Source organism: Myotis davidii, unplaced genomic scaffold, assembly GCF_000327345.1.
Source record: "Myotis davidii unplaced genomic scaffold, ASM32734v1 scaffold290, whole genome shotgun sequence".
In the NCBI taxonomy this organism is placed as follows: Eukaryota; Metazoa; Chordata; class Mammalia; order Chiroptera; family Vespertilionidae; genus Myotis; species Myotis davidii.
The window spans coordinates 1,559,139-1,575,760 of record NW_006285049.1 but is presented as its reverse complement, the minus strand read 5'-3'; the positions used below and the strand labels follow the sequence as shown (position 1 = coordinate 1,575,760).

Here is a 16,622-nt window from a genome sequence, read left to right as displayed (position 1 = left end):
AGCGGCGGCAGCAACGCCGCAGAGCCGCGCCCCGCCTCCGCCTCCCGGCACGCCGCCTTTGTCCCGACCCGCCTCAGAGCTCATCCCCGTCCCAGCCCGGCCTCGGCAGCCCGTGAGAGCGCCATTTTGGACTAAGGTTCCGAGCACCGGAGAATCTGGGTCCGGGAAGCCTACAGGAGGAGAGCGACCCCGACGCTGATCGAGAGAGAGTAGCAGCCCGGAGGGGGCAGGAGGGGCAAGGCAGCAGCCTAACTGCAAAGACCTAAAGTAAGCACCGCCGCCATCTTACCTCTGCCCCTGCGCCGCTCTGCGCCGCGCCGCTCGCCCTTCTGCCCCCGTCAGCCACTTCCAAGCTCGGCCCCGCGCCTTTCCTGGATCCGAACCGCTGATTGGCTAGCGCTCCGACGGCGGTGTGCCACCATTGGCCAAAGTCAGCTACCTATCATGCTTCGGGGCGGGACCCCAAGAAAATGTGCGGCTGAGGTAGGAGAGACGACCTGTCTGTCTGTCAGCAACTCCGCCCCGGGGGCGTGCGGCGGCCCAGCGCGCGCAGCGGAGTCGAGCTGGGTTTCCAGCTCAGAGCGTAGCGGGTGTTCGGGCCGCTTTGGGGCGCTGTCTGTGGTCTTTGCTTGCTGCTCCCTCAGCACACCTATACAACTAGTAAAAAAATCAGACATTTGACACTTCATACAGGAAAAGGCCTTCGTTTTCTTTTGTGAGCAGTTCATCAAAGAAATCCACTTTCATCTTTCAAAACTGGTTCTGGAAGACAACTCTACAGTTTACTTCAATATTAATACACAGCAGTAATAATATGTCGCACACAATTTTAAAAAGGTATATGCAGAATGATCTACCCAAATTATGCTCCACGTGGATATCTTTGTATGTAATGAAAGCTATGAAGCCTTTCCGAGAATACACATTTTGCGTATTATTTAATAAGGTTCACGGACCCCAGGGTTAAGAAAAAACTAGATTATCCCTTTAAAGATGAGGGCAAACAATCCAAAGAGAAGATCTGAGTGATCCAATTGAAAACAGTACCCTTCCAGTGTTCACCAATTTTTTTTCTTTTCCAAGGATACGTTATTCATAATCCCAGTGTCAGAAGCACGTGGGCTAAAAACTCAGCAGCTACGTCCGAGCCCGCATGATACCCCCTTCCCCCGCACGTTAAAACTAAAAGTACCAACGACAAGAATTCTGCACATATGTACCCATCTTTCTTCTCAGGCTTTGGGGCAGCACTGGGGCATCTTTTCCCATTCTTCGTCGATATGTAGCTACATTGCTTGAAAGGAGCATTCTTGTCCTCAAGGATATGCTTAATGCAAAACTCCTGTCCCTCCAGGCGAGGCTGCGAGCATGGGCGGTGAGTGAAGGAGCAAGAGAGGGGCTCCTGAGGCCTGGGAACCGGGGTGATCCTCCCTCGATTGGTCGGCAAGACGTGGATCCGAATCCTGTTCATACCAAAGCCTGCAGGGCCACACAAATGGTCAAAAGGCCCCGACTCTCGTCCAAATTCCTCCTCCGCAAAAGCCGGGCGGACCGCGAGTAAGTTTCTAAAGGGCAGACAAGACCCTCTCCGTCCCTCTCCTCGGGCGTCAGGGCCCCAAGAAAATGTGCGGCTGAGGTAGGAGAGACGACCTGTCTGTCTGTCAGCAACTCCGCCCCGGGGGCGTGCGGCGGCCCAGCGCGCGCAGCGGAGTCGAGCTGGGTTTCCAGCTCAGAGCGTAGCGGGTGTTCGGGCCGCTTTGGGGCGCTGTCTGTGGTCTTTGCTTGCTGCTCCCTCAGCACACCTATACAACTAGTAAAAAAATCAGACATTTGACACTTCATACAGGAAAAGGCCTTCGTTTTCTTTTGTGAGCAGTTCATTTACTGAAACACCTTCTGAGTATTTACTGAGTCTGAGCGATTACATACATAAACATTTAATTTTCCAAGCTACCCTAAGAGGTAAAGGCTATTATCTCCATTCTACAGATAACTTATTAATAGAATGGGCCCATATGTACTAAATGAGGGAGGGAGACACATTTGAACCCAGCCCTCATTCTAGTTATTATCCCTTTTTGCCTCTCATATAGTAAAGAGCATGGGACTGAGAATAAGGAAATAACTAGTTGTGCTTTAGACCCTGATTGAAATTCTCTACAGTTCCATGCTAAATAACGCAGGTATATAGAAAGAGCAGACACAATCCCAGTTATATAATCCTTTAAGGATTTTTTTAGTTAAAAGCATCTCTTTTTCACTTCTTGTGGGAATGAACTAGCATCTTCCCCATAAACTTCCTGGATCTTTTTTGCATCCCAACCTTCCGAAGCACTCTTATCTGCTGTCAGTTTAACTTAAATAAGAGATTTCTCTGCTACCTATGAGGAGGTGAGCATGCTCACAGTGGAGGTGAGCAGAGAATCCACAATGCTCAAGAACAGCAGTTTAGCCACAAGAAATGATTAAAACAAAAATTGGAGAGTGGTGGGACAGGTGAAGTGCTGTTTCCAGAGATTAGGGTAGCCCTTTCCTGAAATTTATTCGTTCAACAAATTATTTACTGAGCACCTAAGTGCCAGACACTGGAGAACAAGAAAGACAACCCTGCTTGTTTGAAGTAAAGATTCTAGAAGTAGTTTGGGATTGTGGATGCAATACTAACATAATAGCAGCTACAATTTATATAACTCCAATCCTCAGAGGGTACAAAGAAGACATTTGTTATAAATACCCTATACCTCAAAACTAGCCAGAGGCAGTCACATTACAGAAAATCTTGGAATCAGAATCTGCAATCAAATGTGGCAATATAAAAAAGGAATACTAAAACTATTATTGGGAACAATGTATAGAGGAGTTAAGAACTAGTTAGAGATGCAACCAAGATTTTGTTTAGAGGCTCTACTGAAGGTCTTAGTTAAAAAAAAAAAAAATCCTCCTGCTGAGACCCGAACAGACAAAAAATACTATTTAGAACCACTTCCTTCTAAGTTGGAGAAGGGGCAGATATTATTTAAGGGTCACGATATTAACAAATTCTTTGTGCTGTTTAACAAAGTAGATGGCTGTTTTTAATCCACTGCACTCTTTTGTTAGCTACTGAATCGGTTAAAGTGGACCTGAGTGAGGGTGTTTGTTGAGGTTGGGAAAGATGAATTCTTTTTTTTTTTAATTTTGAGAGTACCTTTGTAAAGCTAGGGACAGTGAAATAAGGCAGGGCTTAGGACAGAAGCAACAAGAGAAAACCTAGGGTGGGGCTGCTTTGGCCCACGGGGAAAGTCAGAGAAAAGGAAGCCTTGGAGACAGGTTCAGGGAGTTAACCTGGGAAGAGCCACCAATAGCCACTGCTAGAGGGTAGAAGACGCATGCCTATGGGGGAAGAAGATAGAGAAGGGAAAGGCATGGGTGTACTCCTGGGAGGAAGAGTGCAATTGGAAAGAATTCTTGAAGGAAATAATTTTTGAAAATTTGGAGTTTTGGGGACTAATCCTAGAGAAAAGTGTGTGTGTGTGTTGAGAGAGGGAGGGAAATAGGGAGGGAGAGAGGGGGAGAGAGAGAGAGAGAGAGAGAGAGAGAGAGAGAGAATGCCAAACTCTTGCTCTTTATTTTATTTTAATGTTTTTATTGATTTTGGGGAGAAAGGGAGGGAGAGGGAGAGAGAGAAACATCGATGAAAGAGACACCAATTGGCTGCCTCCTGCACGTCCCCCGCTGGAGATGGAGCCCACAGCCCAGGCATGTGCCCTGACCAGGAATCGAACTGACCCTCTTGGTTCATGGGTCAATGCTCAGCACTGAGCCACACAAGCTGGGCCAAACTCTTGCTTTTTCTATAGGCATCCTCATCTCAGTATATGACAACCCCATCCTTCCAGTTGGTCAGGCCAAACAAGGGGCAGTCATCCTACACTTCTTTTTCTTCTAACTTCATAAGCAGACACTACTGGCTCCAACTTTAAGACATGTAACCTCTCATCTTTAGCACTTCCAACCGGTTCAAGCCACTCTTTTCTCTTAACCTTAATTATTGTGAGCCTCTTTACCCTTGATTCCTACAATCCATTTTGAACAGAAGCCCAAATGAAAATTTTTTTCCAAATGAATATTTTAAAACCTAAGCTCTAGAGCATGTCACTTCTCTGCACAAAATGTTTCAGTGGTGCCCTATTTCACTATGTCTATAATGGCTTACAAGGCCCTACAATATCTAGCCTTTTATTTCCCCTCTAACATATTCTACTCTTTTCCTCTCCTCACTTATTTTCATACTGGCCTCCTTGCTCTACTACCTCAGAACCTTTGCATTTGTTTCCTGGAATGCTCTTACCCCAACTATTTCCATGGCTTGCTCTCTCACCTTTCAGATCTTTGCTGAATTGTAATTTCATGAGACCTTCCTCCCTAGCCATCTTATTTCCAATTTCACCATTCTATGTACCTGCACACACACTCTTTATGTCTCTCTCTCTGTCCCTCCTTCCCTGCTTTGCATTCTCCAAAGTACTTATTATTGAACTGTTTTACTTGTCTCCCTACAACTAGAATATAAGTTCTACAAGGACAGGATGCTCTTTTTTTTTACTGCCATATTCCCATCAGTAATCAGTACACAATATTTGGTAGTACTATTTTCTAGGGAAGGAATAAATGAAAGGCAAGGAAGTGTCTGAAACTGCTTTTCAGAAAAGGTGTCTCTAGTATAGCAGGTCCTCAATTAACTTCCTTGTGTTCAACATCGTTTTGTTATAACTTTGAGAACAAAGCACTTCCCACCAGGGCCACTGTGTGTGGAGTTTGCACATTATTCCCATGTCTGTGTGGGTTTTCTCCAGGTACTCCCACATCCCAAAAACGTGGAGTTAGTTTTGTCTAAATTATCTGACTGAGTATGGGTGTGTGATGATCCCTGATAGTGTCCTGTCCATGGTGGGTTGAAAAATCATTACCTTACTTGTTTTTATTATTCTTTCTTTTTTAAAAAAACATATTTTATTGATTTTTTACAGAGAGGAAGGGAGAGAGATATTGTCAGAAACATCGAGAAACATCGATCAGCCGCCTCCTGCACATCCCCCACTGGGAGTGTGCCCGCAATCCAGGTACATGCCCTTGACCGGAATCGAACCTGGGACCTTTCAGTCCGCAGGCGGATGCTCTATCCACTGAGCCAAACCGGTTTTGGCTTATTATTCTTTCTTAAATGAATGTATAGTTCACAGCTATTTCAGTGTTTAATATTAGGTTTGGGGTCTTTATTTACAAGTTTGGTGATTTTTTTTCTCACCAGAAATATGCTATAGGAACTTAACTCTTGTTTGTCAATTAGCCTATAGTAAAATTGGTTTTCTTTTCCATCATTTCACTTAATGTGTTTCTAAGAAACTATCAATGACATTAAATTAGAACTTAATATGTTAAAATTTTTTGGAATGCTTTTACTTCCTTTTAGAGAGAAGGGGGAGAGAAACATGGATCAATTGCCTCACCCACACACCACAACCAGGGATCGAACCTGCAACCTTTTGGTGTACAGGATGACACTCCAGCTGAGTCACCTGGCCAGTACAATATTCAAGTTTAACTTTTCAATATCTGTTGGTTTTGAGTATTATGTGAAATGATATTTGTCTCCCTACACTGAGATTCCACAGTGCAGAAAGTTAGCACAAGTAGGACATGTGACAATCCATACACCAAATTAATTTAGAAGTAGACCCGAGAGCTAATAAATATAGGGTGGGGCAAAAGTAGGTTTTTAGTTGTATGTGAAAGTTTATACTCTTCTATTATTATTACTAGAGGCCTGTTGCACGAAGAGATTCACGCAATAGGTCTTCTTCGAACCTGGCTGCCGGCACAGGTTTTCCTCTGGCACCCGGAACCCAGGCCTTCGCTCCGGCCAGAGCCGCCTTCAGTCTTCAGTCTTCGCTGCTCTGGCTTGCTTTCAGTCTTCCCTCCGCCACTTGGAGCCTACGTATGCAAATTAGCTGCCATCTTTGTTGGCGGTTAATTTGCATATCACTTTGATTAGCCAATGGGAGGCGTAGCAAAGGTATGGTCAATTACCATGTTTGTCTATTACTAGATAGCATTGTATTCTTTTCCATCTTAACAATTGTAGACCTACTTTTGCCCCACCTTGTATAAGTTTCTGATGGAATCCACAGGAGTCATAGAAAAGGCCTCAAACTTTCTGAAGTTGAATGATAGAGATCAAGCCAATTTATTTAGGTCTCAAAAGTGTGAGAAGAGTAGGGGAGGGGAGGGTTAGAGAGCAGTCAAAGACTTGTATGCATGCATATTAGCATAACCAATGGACACAGACACTGAGGTGGTGGGGGCTTGCCTGGGATGGGGAGGGGTCAATTGGGGGAGAAGGAGCCATATGTAAAACTTTAGACAATAATTTAAAAAAAAAAAATGTGAGGAGCTCTGGCCGGTGTAGCTTGGTTGGTTAGAGCGTCATCCTGTACACCAAAAGATGGAAGGTTCAATTCCTGGTCAGCGCACATACCCAGGTTTTTGGTTCAATTCCCCAGTCAGGGCGCATGCAGGAGGCAACTGATTGATGTTTCTCTCTTACATGGATGTTTCTCTCTTAAACCAAAAGTAAAAAAAAAATTTTAGTGTGAGGAAAACTTATAAGCCTAGCTCTGCATCAGTTAGCTTAACAAACCCTGTAATTGGGGATACAATTGTACACAACCTTTATATTGATTTCTTTTCATCTATTCCCAAGGATGGTACAGTTGATATTAACTCTCTTAACAAAGGCAAATCATTATTTTCCTATTCTTTCATTCAACCCTGACCAGAATTCCTAAAATGACAGTGACGTCCACAAAAGTTTCAGATGTACACAGTAAACAAAACTCTTATTTTTAAAAATGGAATAAATGAACAGAACTCAAATGATTTTTCAAAAACATATATAATTCTGTTCAATTTATTTTTTGCTTTTAGAGCTTTTAAACTATAACTACTGCTAACTCTGTGTTATAATCCTGGAGTACTTTAGCATAAAAATACTTTCCCTTTAAATGTGTAACAAGATTTACCTGTGTGTACAGTTTTATTATATCCCAGGAAAAGAGTATTCACTATCAATTTTTCAGGTACCACCAAGAATGCTGTTATTTTTTCCTTGCAAATGCACTCCTTATCTATACCATTTCATATTTTTCAAAACCATGTATAAAATTATGAATCATGTTGATAGTGCTTGCTAGGTAAGGAGTACATATTGCTACCATCTGTTAGAGTTATGTATTTTTTGTGTAGCAGGTACTCTCTCAGGTATCCACACAATATTAAATGAGGGTTTCCTACATCATACTTTATACTCTCCAGTTCATTGTGATGACCAAATCTTAGGCCTTTCCAATGGACTCAATTCCCATAGGATCTTGTGTAGTAAGAAGGTACATACTACTATCGAAAGTAAAACAAAACTACAGTAAGAGCAATAAAATGACAGTTAAAGACTAGCTTGAAGACTCAGTATGCAAAAATAACAATGAGTGTTTTATAATTAACATTTATTGATGGGATGGATAAATACAGATTGAGAAACATACTTGACAGCAATATATCAAACTGATAGCCAGACTATAAAATGTATACAACATCCTTTTTTTAAATTTAAAAAACAATTTTTAAATTTTTTTACAAAGAGCCCTTACTGTAATGGTCACTTACATCCTATCATTCACATAACAACAGTAGAGATACCAGGGGTAGCATCCAGAAGTGAGATGCCCCAGGAGGAAAGAGGCAACAGCAGAATAATATGCTGAGAAAGGATTCTTAAGAGCAATACAAAGAAAACAGACAAAAATATCACCACAAAATTGTACCTGAGTGACATAGATTGGTAAAGTATTTTACTTTTCTTTTTCCTTCTTTGCTCTTTGGTCTGGTAAGAAAACGGACAATTTTAGGTGTGTGGAGTTCAGGTGGGAAAAGGTCAGTTTAAATCCAGAAACCTAAGTTAACACTAAATTAGGCTGCTGCATTCTTTTCTTTGAGTGCTTAACCCAGCCAGCATCTCCATCTTGTAATCAATTTCAAAGTGATTAACCACTAATCAGTTAGGTCCTCAGCTTTCAAATGAAGACTTCCTGATAACCTGATGAATACATATTTGCTCTGGCTTCAATTAGCATGCTGTCAAGCATCCCTCTCCACACTTAACATGACAAAAAAACCTCAAGATCTTTTTCTTCTTTTCATTCAACCATGAATACACACACTCATAAAGGGGGAGAGTAGATACTACTTTTTAGTAAACATTCTTTTTCTTTTCCTCCCTTTTCCAATGCCAAGTTTATATTAAATACTTTAGAAACATTATAATGGAAAGGTCTCCCATTAAAAAATAATTATCATCCTAGACCATTCTATCAGGCAGGATTACAGTACCATGCTTGTTTAAAACTCACATCCAGAAGTATAAAAAGATAAAATAAAACTTGACAGGGTGATACCACATAACATTTCTTAAACCATCAGGAGCAAATATTCAGTTAAAAGCTGTGTTAACAAGCAGCAACATGAGAAATTTGGGGAGGTATCAAAATCACTGAAAGTTTAAATGGAACTGCAGAAGGCTTATTTCTCAACATGTGAAGGGTTGCATAGACTGCTTAAATTCTCCCAAACCCTAGAGAATAGTATTTGTATTCTAACTTCAAGATGGTCTAGAATCTCCCTTTTCCTAGCATTAGTATCAAAATAATTCATCAACAAAAGAATAATCCTTTTAAAAAAGTAATAATTTCCCAAGTTCCCACAGTTCCCACGTTTCTATGGGGAACACAGATGTTTAAAATCCAACCATACTGGGATAAGATCCCCCTCTAGTTGCCTTTGTCCAAGAAGCAAGGTATGAGGGGTATGCCATTTCCAATATGGGAATTAGATAGCAGAGGCTTAAGGAAATTCAGCACTAAAGTTACCATGATTTTATTTCTGTATCCTAATCCAATGCTGTTTCTAACTGGAAATTTTATTTCTATTTTCACAGGTGAAGCCAGTAATACAGAACTATCAAAAAGAATGCATTAAATCAAAACACTAAAATCATTTTTAAAAAAGAAAAAGAAGCAAGCTGAGGGTCTCAGATATGGAAACACATTGATTCATGAGTGAAAAGACTAAACTAATTCCTAAGTGTTTTCTAAACCCAAAAAGCATAACTGATACTTCAGAAGACCAATTTAGCTTTAGATAAATGCTTCATTAAGAGGTCAGCTAAGAGCAACACAGGTATTAACAGCCTTAAGGACAATCCACAGGTATTAGTTTTTGCCAACATGAGATTCAATCAAAGTTTAGGAATGAGATTTACAGAACTTGAGGCTCCAGGCCTGCTTACCACCACTTATCCTTGATAATTTAGGTTAAAAGGGGGATGGGGGGAACCATGTTTACTGGACTAACTTTGGATGTAAAAATCCCATTTCTCACCCTTTGAAAGTGTGAGGGGAGAGAAGAAACCACACAACCCTTTGAAGCCTAAGTTTGTGAGAATTTGGACAATATGCATGCTACTTGACAGGCACACTGCTAATCCAAAGACAATGCAAAAGCTTCATGCACAGCCCATAAGCTGGTTCATGACATATACACAGATCTAAAAGCAGACATGGTAGGTATCCTAAAACAGTAGCAGAAGGCATTAATATAGAAAAGTCTCTAAACTGATCTATACCAGCAATGATCTAGTAGTGCATAAGCCAGACTACATAGCATAAAGCAGCTCTTAGGCTCTAGTAAGCACTTTTTTCTAGTTCACTCCTGACAAAGTTCTAAGGAACTAAGTAGATTGCCATAGGGAATTGCTAATGAAGCCAAGCGGATATGTATGTCCCTGTGGTAAAGGAGTACATGTGATTAGAAAATATGCAACATTTGATGAGAAAAATCAAAAGCTGGAAAAGACATTTTCATAATTAAATCAGTGATTAATTCCACAAAGATACAGAAGCAAACTAAATAACCTTCTTGGAAGGTTGGGAAGGAAAGCAGACACCACACATCTATCAATTAGCACAACACACACTGTATCAAGGAGAAAGAGGAAAATGTCATCTATAAAAGTGAAGTGACATTCCATGTAAAAAATACTAGTTTATAGATTGGCAGAGAGCTCATTTTACACAGCAATGGCAGGCACTCTAGACAGTTCAAATATGACAAGATGCTGGATACTAATGCACCTTCGGTTAAGTCTACTGTACAAATAAATTCCTTCCTATATTAGGCCAGTGCACCGTCAATTCCAACTGCTTCAGTATTCTCCCCAATCTGTTCCTGGCAAGCAGCAGCACATGTACAACTCCTGTCTCCCTATGACTTCCAATAAAAACATTTCAATTTGTCCATAAGGAATATTTGGTATGAAGAAAGCTCCATTAAAAACAAGACAAATTCAAATTGTATCCTTTTTCCACAGCGAAAAATAAAAATAAAAATGCCATGAAGACCAAAGAATATCACATCAAATGATCTGTAGCTGGGTGGCATTTTCAGTTAGACAACTTGGTTTATTAGAATTCTTCTAGTCTCTTAAAAGATTTCTTTCCTCAACAAAAATGTTCACTCCTAAAATCTGGGAGAATCAAGCACCCATAAGAACAGACACCTGGTCCATTTTTTAAAGGATTCTTAGAAGTCTGAAGAACTTCTGCCTAGCATCTAAAGTCACCAATTGACAATCTACACGTAACAGTATATGTGGGCTAGGCTTGCTCACTCTCATGGCACCAGTACTGCTAATTCACAAGCTCCAATTTCTGAAGACATATAGGCTACAAAAAAATGAGGATGCAGCGGTTCCCCTTCAGCTATACAGATAAAAAAGCAAGTCTCACATTTATAATATAATTTAAAATACAATGTCCTAACAATTCCCAAATCACAATTTCACTGTTTTCAGGATCCTCTAGCTCCATGGCTTTTCCCAGAACTATTCTCAAACATGGTCTGGGCTTTCACAGGCAGGATGTATAGCACATACCCCTTCCCATCAGAGACCCTGAGACTGCTCTCACTTGAACACTTTCCCAAAGGCCCAACTTGAAAAAAGACACACCCAATTCTGTACAGCAGAAGCCAGCTTTGCTCTCCAAACCTTCTTCCGCAACCCCATCTTTGTTCTGAATCAAAAGAAAAGGGGGTTAAAAGGAAGTTTTTATAATGGAATCCAAAATCAGGCCATTGGCTGCACTTGCCCAAACTTGAATTTAGAAGGCTACCACTCAATGACAACATAAAGAAAGGGGTTAAATATCATGTCAAATACATGCCTCTTCCTTTATGTTCTAAAGGCCACACCGTATTCTCTCTAGTAGACTATTGGGAAGTGAAAATGGTGGAGGGAAAATAGAAAACATGATATTTAAACACACACACTTAAAAACATACATACCCACACTTGCATACACACTTACAGGTCTCAACACTTCAAGTGGCCAAAGTCTATCTCAGAACTCATGGCCAAAAAAAGCCTACCCTCCCAACCCCCCTTCACACCCTCCACCCTCCAATCCCACCCCCAGGATTCATTGCTATGTATTCCATACACACAGCAAAATCCCTATCCCTTTCCCAATTATATATAAAAAAAGAAAAACTAAACAGATAACTTACTTTCTTTAAATTATTTTTTTAAAGTCTCTTAAAAGATTTTGACGTTTAAATACTTCCTCTCTTCTGACATATTAAACACCAAAAAGATCCACAACTGTTTGATATAACAAACCCTCCATATTTCAGTCCTGGCAAGAAGAGGGAAGATATCAACTCTAATTAACCTAATTAAGAGGTGGAGAGGCCAAGAATAGAGAAAGTCTTATTCTTCTTTCACAGCTTCAACATATTCTCACTTTTCTAATACCAATAAAAACTATAAAATAGTTACATTTCTGAGGCAGCAGATATAATAACCAAGGCCCTCTACCATCCTCCCACTTATGTCTCAATATTAATTTATTCCCTAGTCCAAGAAGGGAGACATATTTCATTAGGGAAGTAATTTTCTTAGTTCAGAATCAGTAGTTTTAAAATAAACCAAAAACAAAAAAATGCATTTTTAAAGTTTTTCTTCTCTTTTCTTTTTCACTTAGGAAGGGGTGGAAGTGGTGGAGGAGGTTCTGAAGGTAGAGGTGGTAGTCGGGGCTTGTCCGTATTGCCGGATCTGGAGGACATTCCACCAGCCCGTGGATTCAGATATTCACCATAAGAATGAACAAATTCAAATGCAGGCGGAGGAGTGGGCTGAACACCCTGGGCACTGAGAAGGGAATGAAGCATATTCACAGTATCTTGATAGTCTATTGTCTGGGTTGTGTTGTGACCATTGGCCCCAGCAGGGCCTTTATCCAGTTTCATATGAGGAACTCGAGTTTTACAGCTAGGCTGTGAAAAATGAAGGCCACTTGTGTCTGAGCTATGCCCAGGCAACTGGGCCATTGCAGGAAGAGGAGGGAAGGAGAAATTTATGGAAGAGGATTTAGTACTCTTGGCAATCTTGGCTGGATGATCAAACACTGCCCCTCCAATCTCTTCAGGGGGACCCCTTTTACGAGCAGAACTGGAAGAGGAGAAAGAACTAGACAAGTTATAGGCTTTGTGTGCTAAAGAGCTTGCCTGGCTACTATGTTTAGGATCACCGGGCCGTTTGTTCCCAGTACCAGCTGGAAGCTGTGAGTGAGAGTGCTTGTGTGAGTGGTGATTATGATGATGATGATGATTAGATGGATGAGTCTTGTGCTTTTCTTTGTGCTCTCGGCTTTTTGTGATACTATCATCCACAGAATTGTGCTTGTCAGATGCTGCATGGACTTTAATGCGCATTTTTATCTCCTCTGGTTTCGAAGAGGCAGCTTTATCTCCACTTGCCACTGGAATTCTCATTTTGAGAGCTGTTTTGTCAGCCTTTTCCAAAAAAGGCCGCTCAGGATTTTCTGAGCCCTCTATGGGCATTTTCAGAATGACTGAAGAATGGCTATCATGTTGAGACAGGAGATTTTGAGCAGCATATGCATACTGTGACTTCACATTGGCCTCCATATTCTCCAGTTGCCTCTTCTGGGCAGCCAACTCTTCTGCATGCTTTGCACGGTATTCTTTCAGTGATACTTTAGCTGATGGCACACTCTTACTGTTCTGCTTCTGGGAAATAAATGCATTTGAACTATCCTGTTGCAAGGAATGATCAGCTCCTATAAGTGCTACATTCTCACTAGTCCGATGACCCTGAGCAGGTTCTAGTTTAAAAGAAGGTTGGGAGGACAGCCAACGCTCGCCCTGCAATATATCCACACTGCTTATGTTGCTGGATGACTCTTCAGTGGTTGGAAGGGAAGGCACTGAACTTGTGGTAGAAGATGTTGACATGCTCATTAAACCCGCAATAGTTGTGTCTGAAGAGCTTTGGGAAATCATATTGAGGATTGTCTGCTCTGAAGTGTTTGCCTCTGCTCCTCGGTCTGCTGCTTTTGTTTTCGTGGCAGCCGGGCATGCCTAGAATGAAGCAAATGATAGCTCTTCACTTCAGGTAATTTATTATACTGAAAAAAACACTGCAATGAATAGACTGTGCTTGCTTTGACATTGAAGCTTTTTATAACCCATAAGCAGGAGACTACTGTAACCTGAAATTGATAATTATTACTATCAAGAGACATAAGATTTTAAAAATCTTCAATCAAGAGTCATGCAAACAGGATCTCAAAGAGATATCTGCACTCCTATGTTCACTGAAGCATTATTGCAGTAACCAAGATATAAAGGCAACCCAAGTGTCCATCTATGATGAATGGATTAAAAAAATGTGGTATATGAACTATTATTTAGTATTTTAAAAAGAGGAGAAAGATTTTGGGAAGTTAGCAGAGTAGGAAGCACCAGGAATCTGTCTCCCCACCTAAACATCTGCACTAGCAGAATCTGTCTGATGGTAACTATTCTGGAACTCTAGAGTTTTTTGAAGGCTTGCAACTTCCAGGGTAAGCCTTGAATAGTAAATTGGGGTTAATTTCCATCAATTTCATTTCTCAGCACAGTAGAACCAGCCATTGCCCACCCCCAGCCATATAGCAAGCAGCTGTGCACCCATTTCTGGAGTAGTTTCACAAACCTTGGGAAGCCAGGCTGAGCAAAAATGACTCTATCCTCTAAATACTAGGCATCTGTGCTATGATCAATGAATGCTGCTTCAGATCACAGAAGTACATGCCAAGAGACAGGCAGTCATTGGTCTGAAACAACTTCCAGGGGATTTAAAAGACCAACACCATTCCTCCCATCACTTTTTTGTTTTTCCTCTTATAGGAGCCAGACATTAAAGAGTAGCACATTCAAAAACAACTCCATATACAGGGATAATTAGAAAATGACCATATATATCCAGGGAAAGGCTCTGAAAAGACTAAGTTTATACTCCAGGCTGATATTCAGCAAGAATCAACCTCTCCCCCAAAAAGAATGGACAAAACAATACAAAATCAACCACTTCACCCCAAAAAATGAACAAAACAATAATAAGAACAGCAAACCATGGAGGACGGAGAAAATCTGATTTCTAGAGTTACCACATTATTAGATTCAAATGTCCAATGTTCAACAACAATAAAAAGTCACAAGGCATATTAAAAAACGGGAAAGTATGGCCCATTCAAAGGAAAAAAACTTTATCAACAGAAACTATCCCTGAAAAAGACCCGATAGCAGATCTACTAGACCAGTGGTTCTCAACCTGTGGGTCGCGACCCCTTTGGCGGTTGAACGACCCTTTCACAGGGGTCGTCTAAGACCATCCTACATATCAGATATTTACATTACGATTCATAACAGTAGCAACATTACAGTTATGAAGTAGCAACGAAAATAATTTTATGGTTGGGTCACAACATGAGGAACTGTATTTAAAGGGCCAGAAGGTTGAGAACCACTATCCTAGACAAAGACTTTAAAATCACTCCCTTAACATGTTAAGCGCCCAGTCACCGGACTGACACTATACTTTCCATCTGGAAGACAAAACAGGCTGCGCACTTATCATGTTAAAGATATTCAAGGTACTAAAGGAAGATGTGGAGAAAAAGTCAAGTTAACAGTGTGTGAACAAAATGAAAATATCAATTATCAATAGAGACAGAAAACCTAAAAAGAAAACAAGCCTAAAAACCTGTGATATGCCCTAGCTGGTTTGGCTCAGTGTATAGAGTGTAGGCCTGCGGACTAAAGTGTCCCAGTTGGGGAGTTGGGGGGTGCAGGAGACAGCTAATCTGATCGATGCTTCTCTCTCATCAATGTTTCTAACTCTCTATCCCTCTCCCTTCCTCTCTGTAAAAAATCAATAAAATATATTAAAAAAAAAAAAAGAAACCTGAATCTTGAAGAAATGTCTGTACTCACAGTTAAAAAAGAAAAAACACACACACACACAAAACCTGTGATACACCATCAAGTGGACCAACAAATACATTGTGGCAGTTTCAGAAGAAAAGAGAAAGTGGCACAGAAAATAACTGAAGAAATAGTAGTTGAAAACTTCCCAAATTTAATGAAAGATATGCCATAAACATCCAAGAAGCTCAACAAACTTCAACTAAGAACTCACAGAGACTCACATTGAGACACATTATAAATCAAATTTTCAAAGGCCAAAGACATGCCGAAACCAGTTTGGCTCAGTGGATAGAGCGTCGGCCTGCGGACTGAAGGGTCCCAGGTTCGATTCCGATCAAGGGCATGTACCTGGGTTGCGGGCACATCCCCAGTGGGAGATGTGCAGGAGGCAGCTGGTCGATGTTTCTCTCTCATCGATGTTTCTAACTCTCTATCTCTCTCCCTTTCTCTCTGTAAAAAATCAATAAAATATATTTTTTTAAAAAAAGGCCAAAGACAAAGAATCCTGAAAGCAGCAAGAGAATAGCAAATCATCCCACACAAGATCACAAGATTTCTCATCAGATACTTTGGATGCCAGAGAGTTGGTACATTCCAGGTGCTAAAAGAAAAAAAAAAAACTGTCAACCAAATTTCCAGCAAAAATGTCCTTCAAAAATTGAGGGAGAAATTAATACATTTCCAGATAAACAAAACTGAGTAAGTTCATGACCATTACACTGGCTCTACATGATATGCTCAAGGGAGTCCTCCAAGATGAAACGAAAGGAGACTAGATGGTAACTTGAAGCTATATGTAGGAAAAAATATCTATGGGCAATTATAAAAGCTAGTATTATTTTTAAATGGTTTATAACTGCGCCTTTTGTTTTCTACTTGATTTAAGAGGCTAGCAAATTTTAAAGACAAAAACAATTATTAGTATAAAACTTGTATGAGCCTAACATTTAAAATAATTATCAGCTTATGTTTTGGGGCACAAATGTATAAAGATATAATTTTGTCATGTCAACAACTAAAAGAGGTAGGAATGCAACTGTAAAGAAGAAAAGTTTGGCCCTAGAGGGTTTGTCTCAGTGGCTAGAGCATTGGCCTGAGGACTGAAGGGTCCCGGTTAGAGTCCAGTCAAGGGCATATACCTTGGTTGCACGCTAAATCCCCGATCCTGGTCAGGTCTGATGTAGGAGGCAACCAATCAACAG

General features: G+C 40.7%; 2 protein-coding genes across 8 annotated transcripts in view; both read right to left on the bottom strand.

The window, feature by feature from the left end:
* The window catches only part of KANSL2 (KAT8 regulatory NSL complex subunit 2), a 20,246-nt gene extending 18,639 nt beyond the window's left edge, over positions 1-1,607 (bottom strand). For all 4 annotated transcript variants that reach the window (XM_006755487.2, XM_015558591.1, XM_006755486.2 and 1 more), the window contains exon 1: positions 1,221-1,607. In XM_006755487.2, the coding sequence (XP_006755550.1) occupies positions 1,221-1,471 (251 nt within the window). In that variant the 5' untranslated portion in view covers positions 1,472-1,607. The remainder of the gene's footprint in view (positions 1-1,220) is intronic.
* Positions 1,608-1,714: 107 nt separating this feature from the next.
* The window catches only part of CCNT1 (cyclin T1), a 56,540-nt gene continuing 41,632 nt past the window's right edge, over positions 1,715-16,622 (bottom strand). For 2 of the 4 annotated variants that reach the window (XM_006755485.2, XM_015558589.1), the window contains one exon: positions 7,525-13,530. In XM_006755485.2, coding sequence (XP_006755548.1) covers positions 12,124-13,530 — 1,407 coding nt within the window. In that variant the 3' untranslated portion in view covers positions 7,525-12,123. Of the gene's footprint in view, positions 1,811-7,524; positions 13,531-16,622 lie in introns of those variants that run through there. The other 2 variants (XM_015558590.1, XR_435248.2) reach the window with 2 other exon arrangements.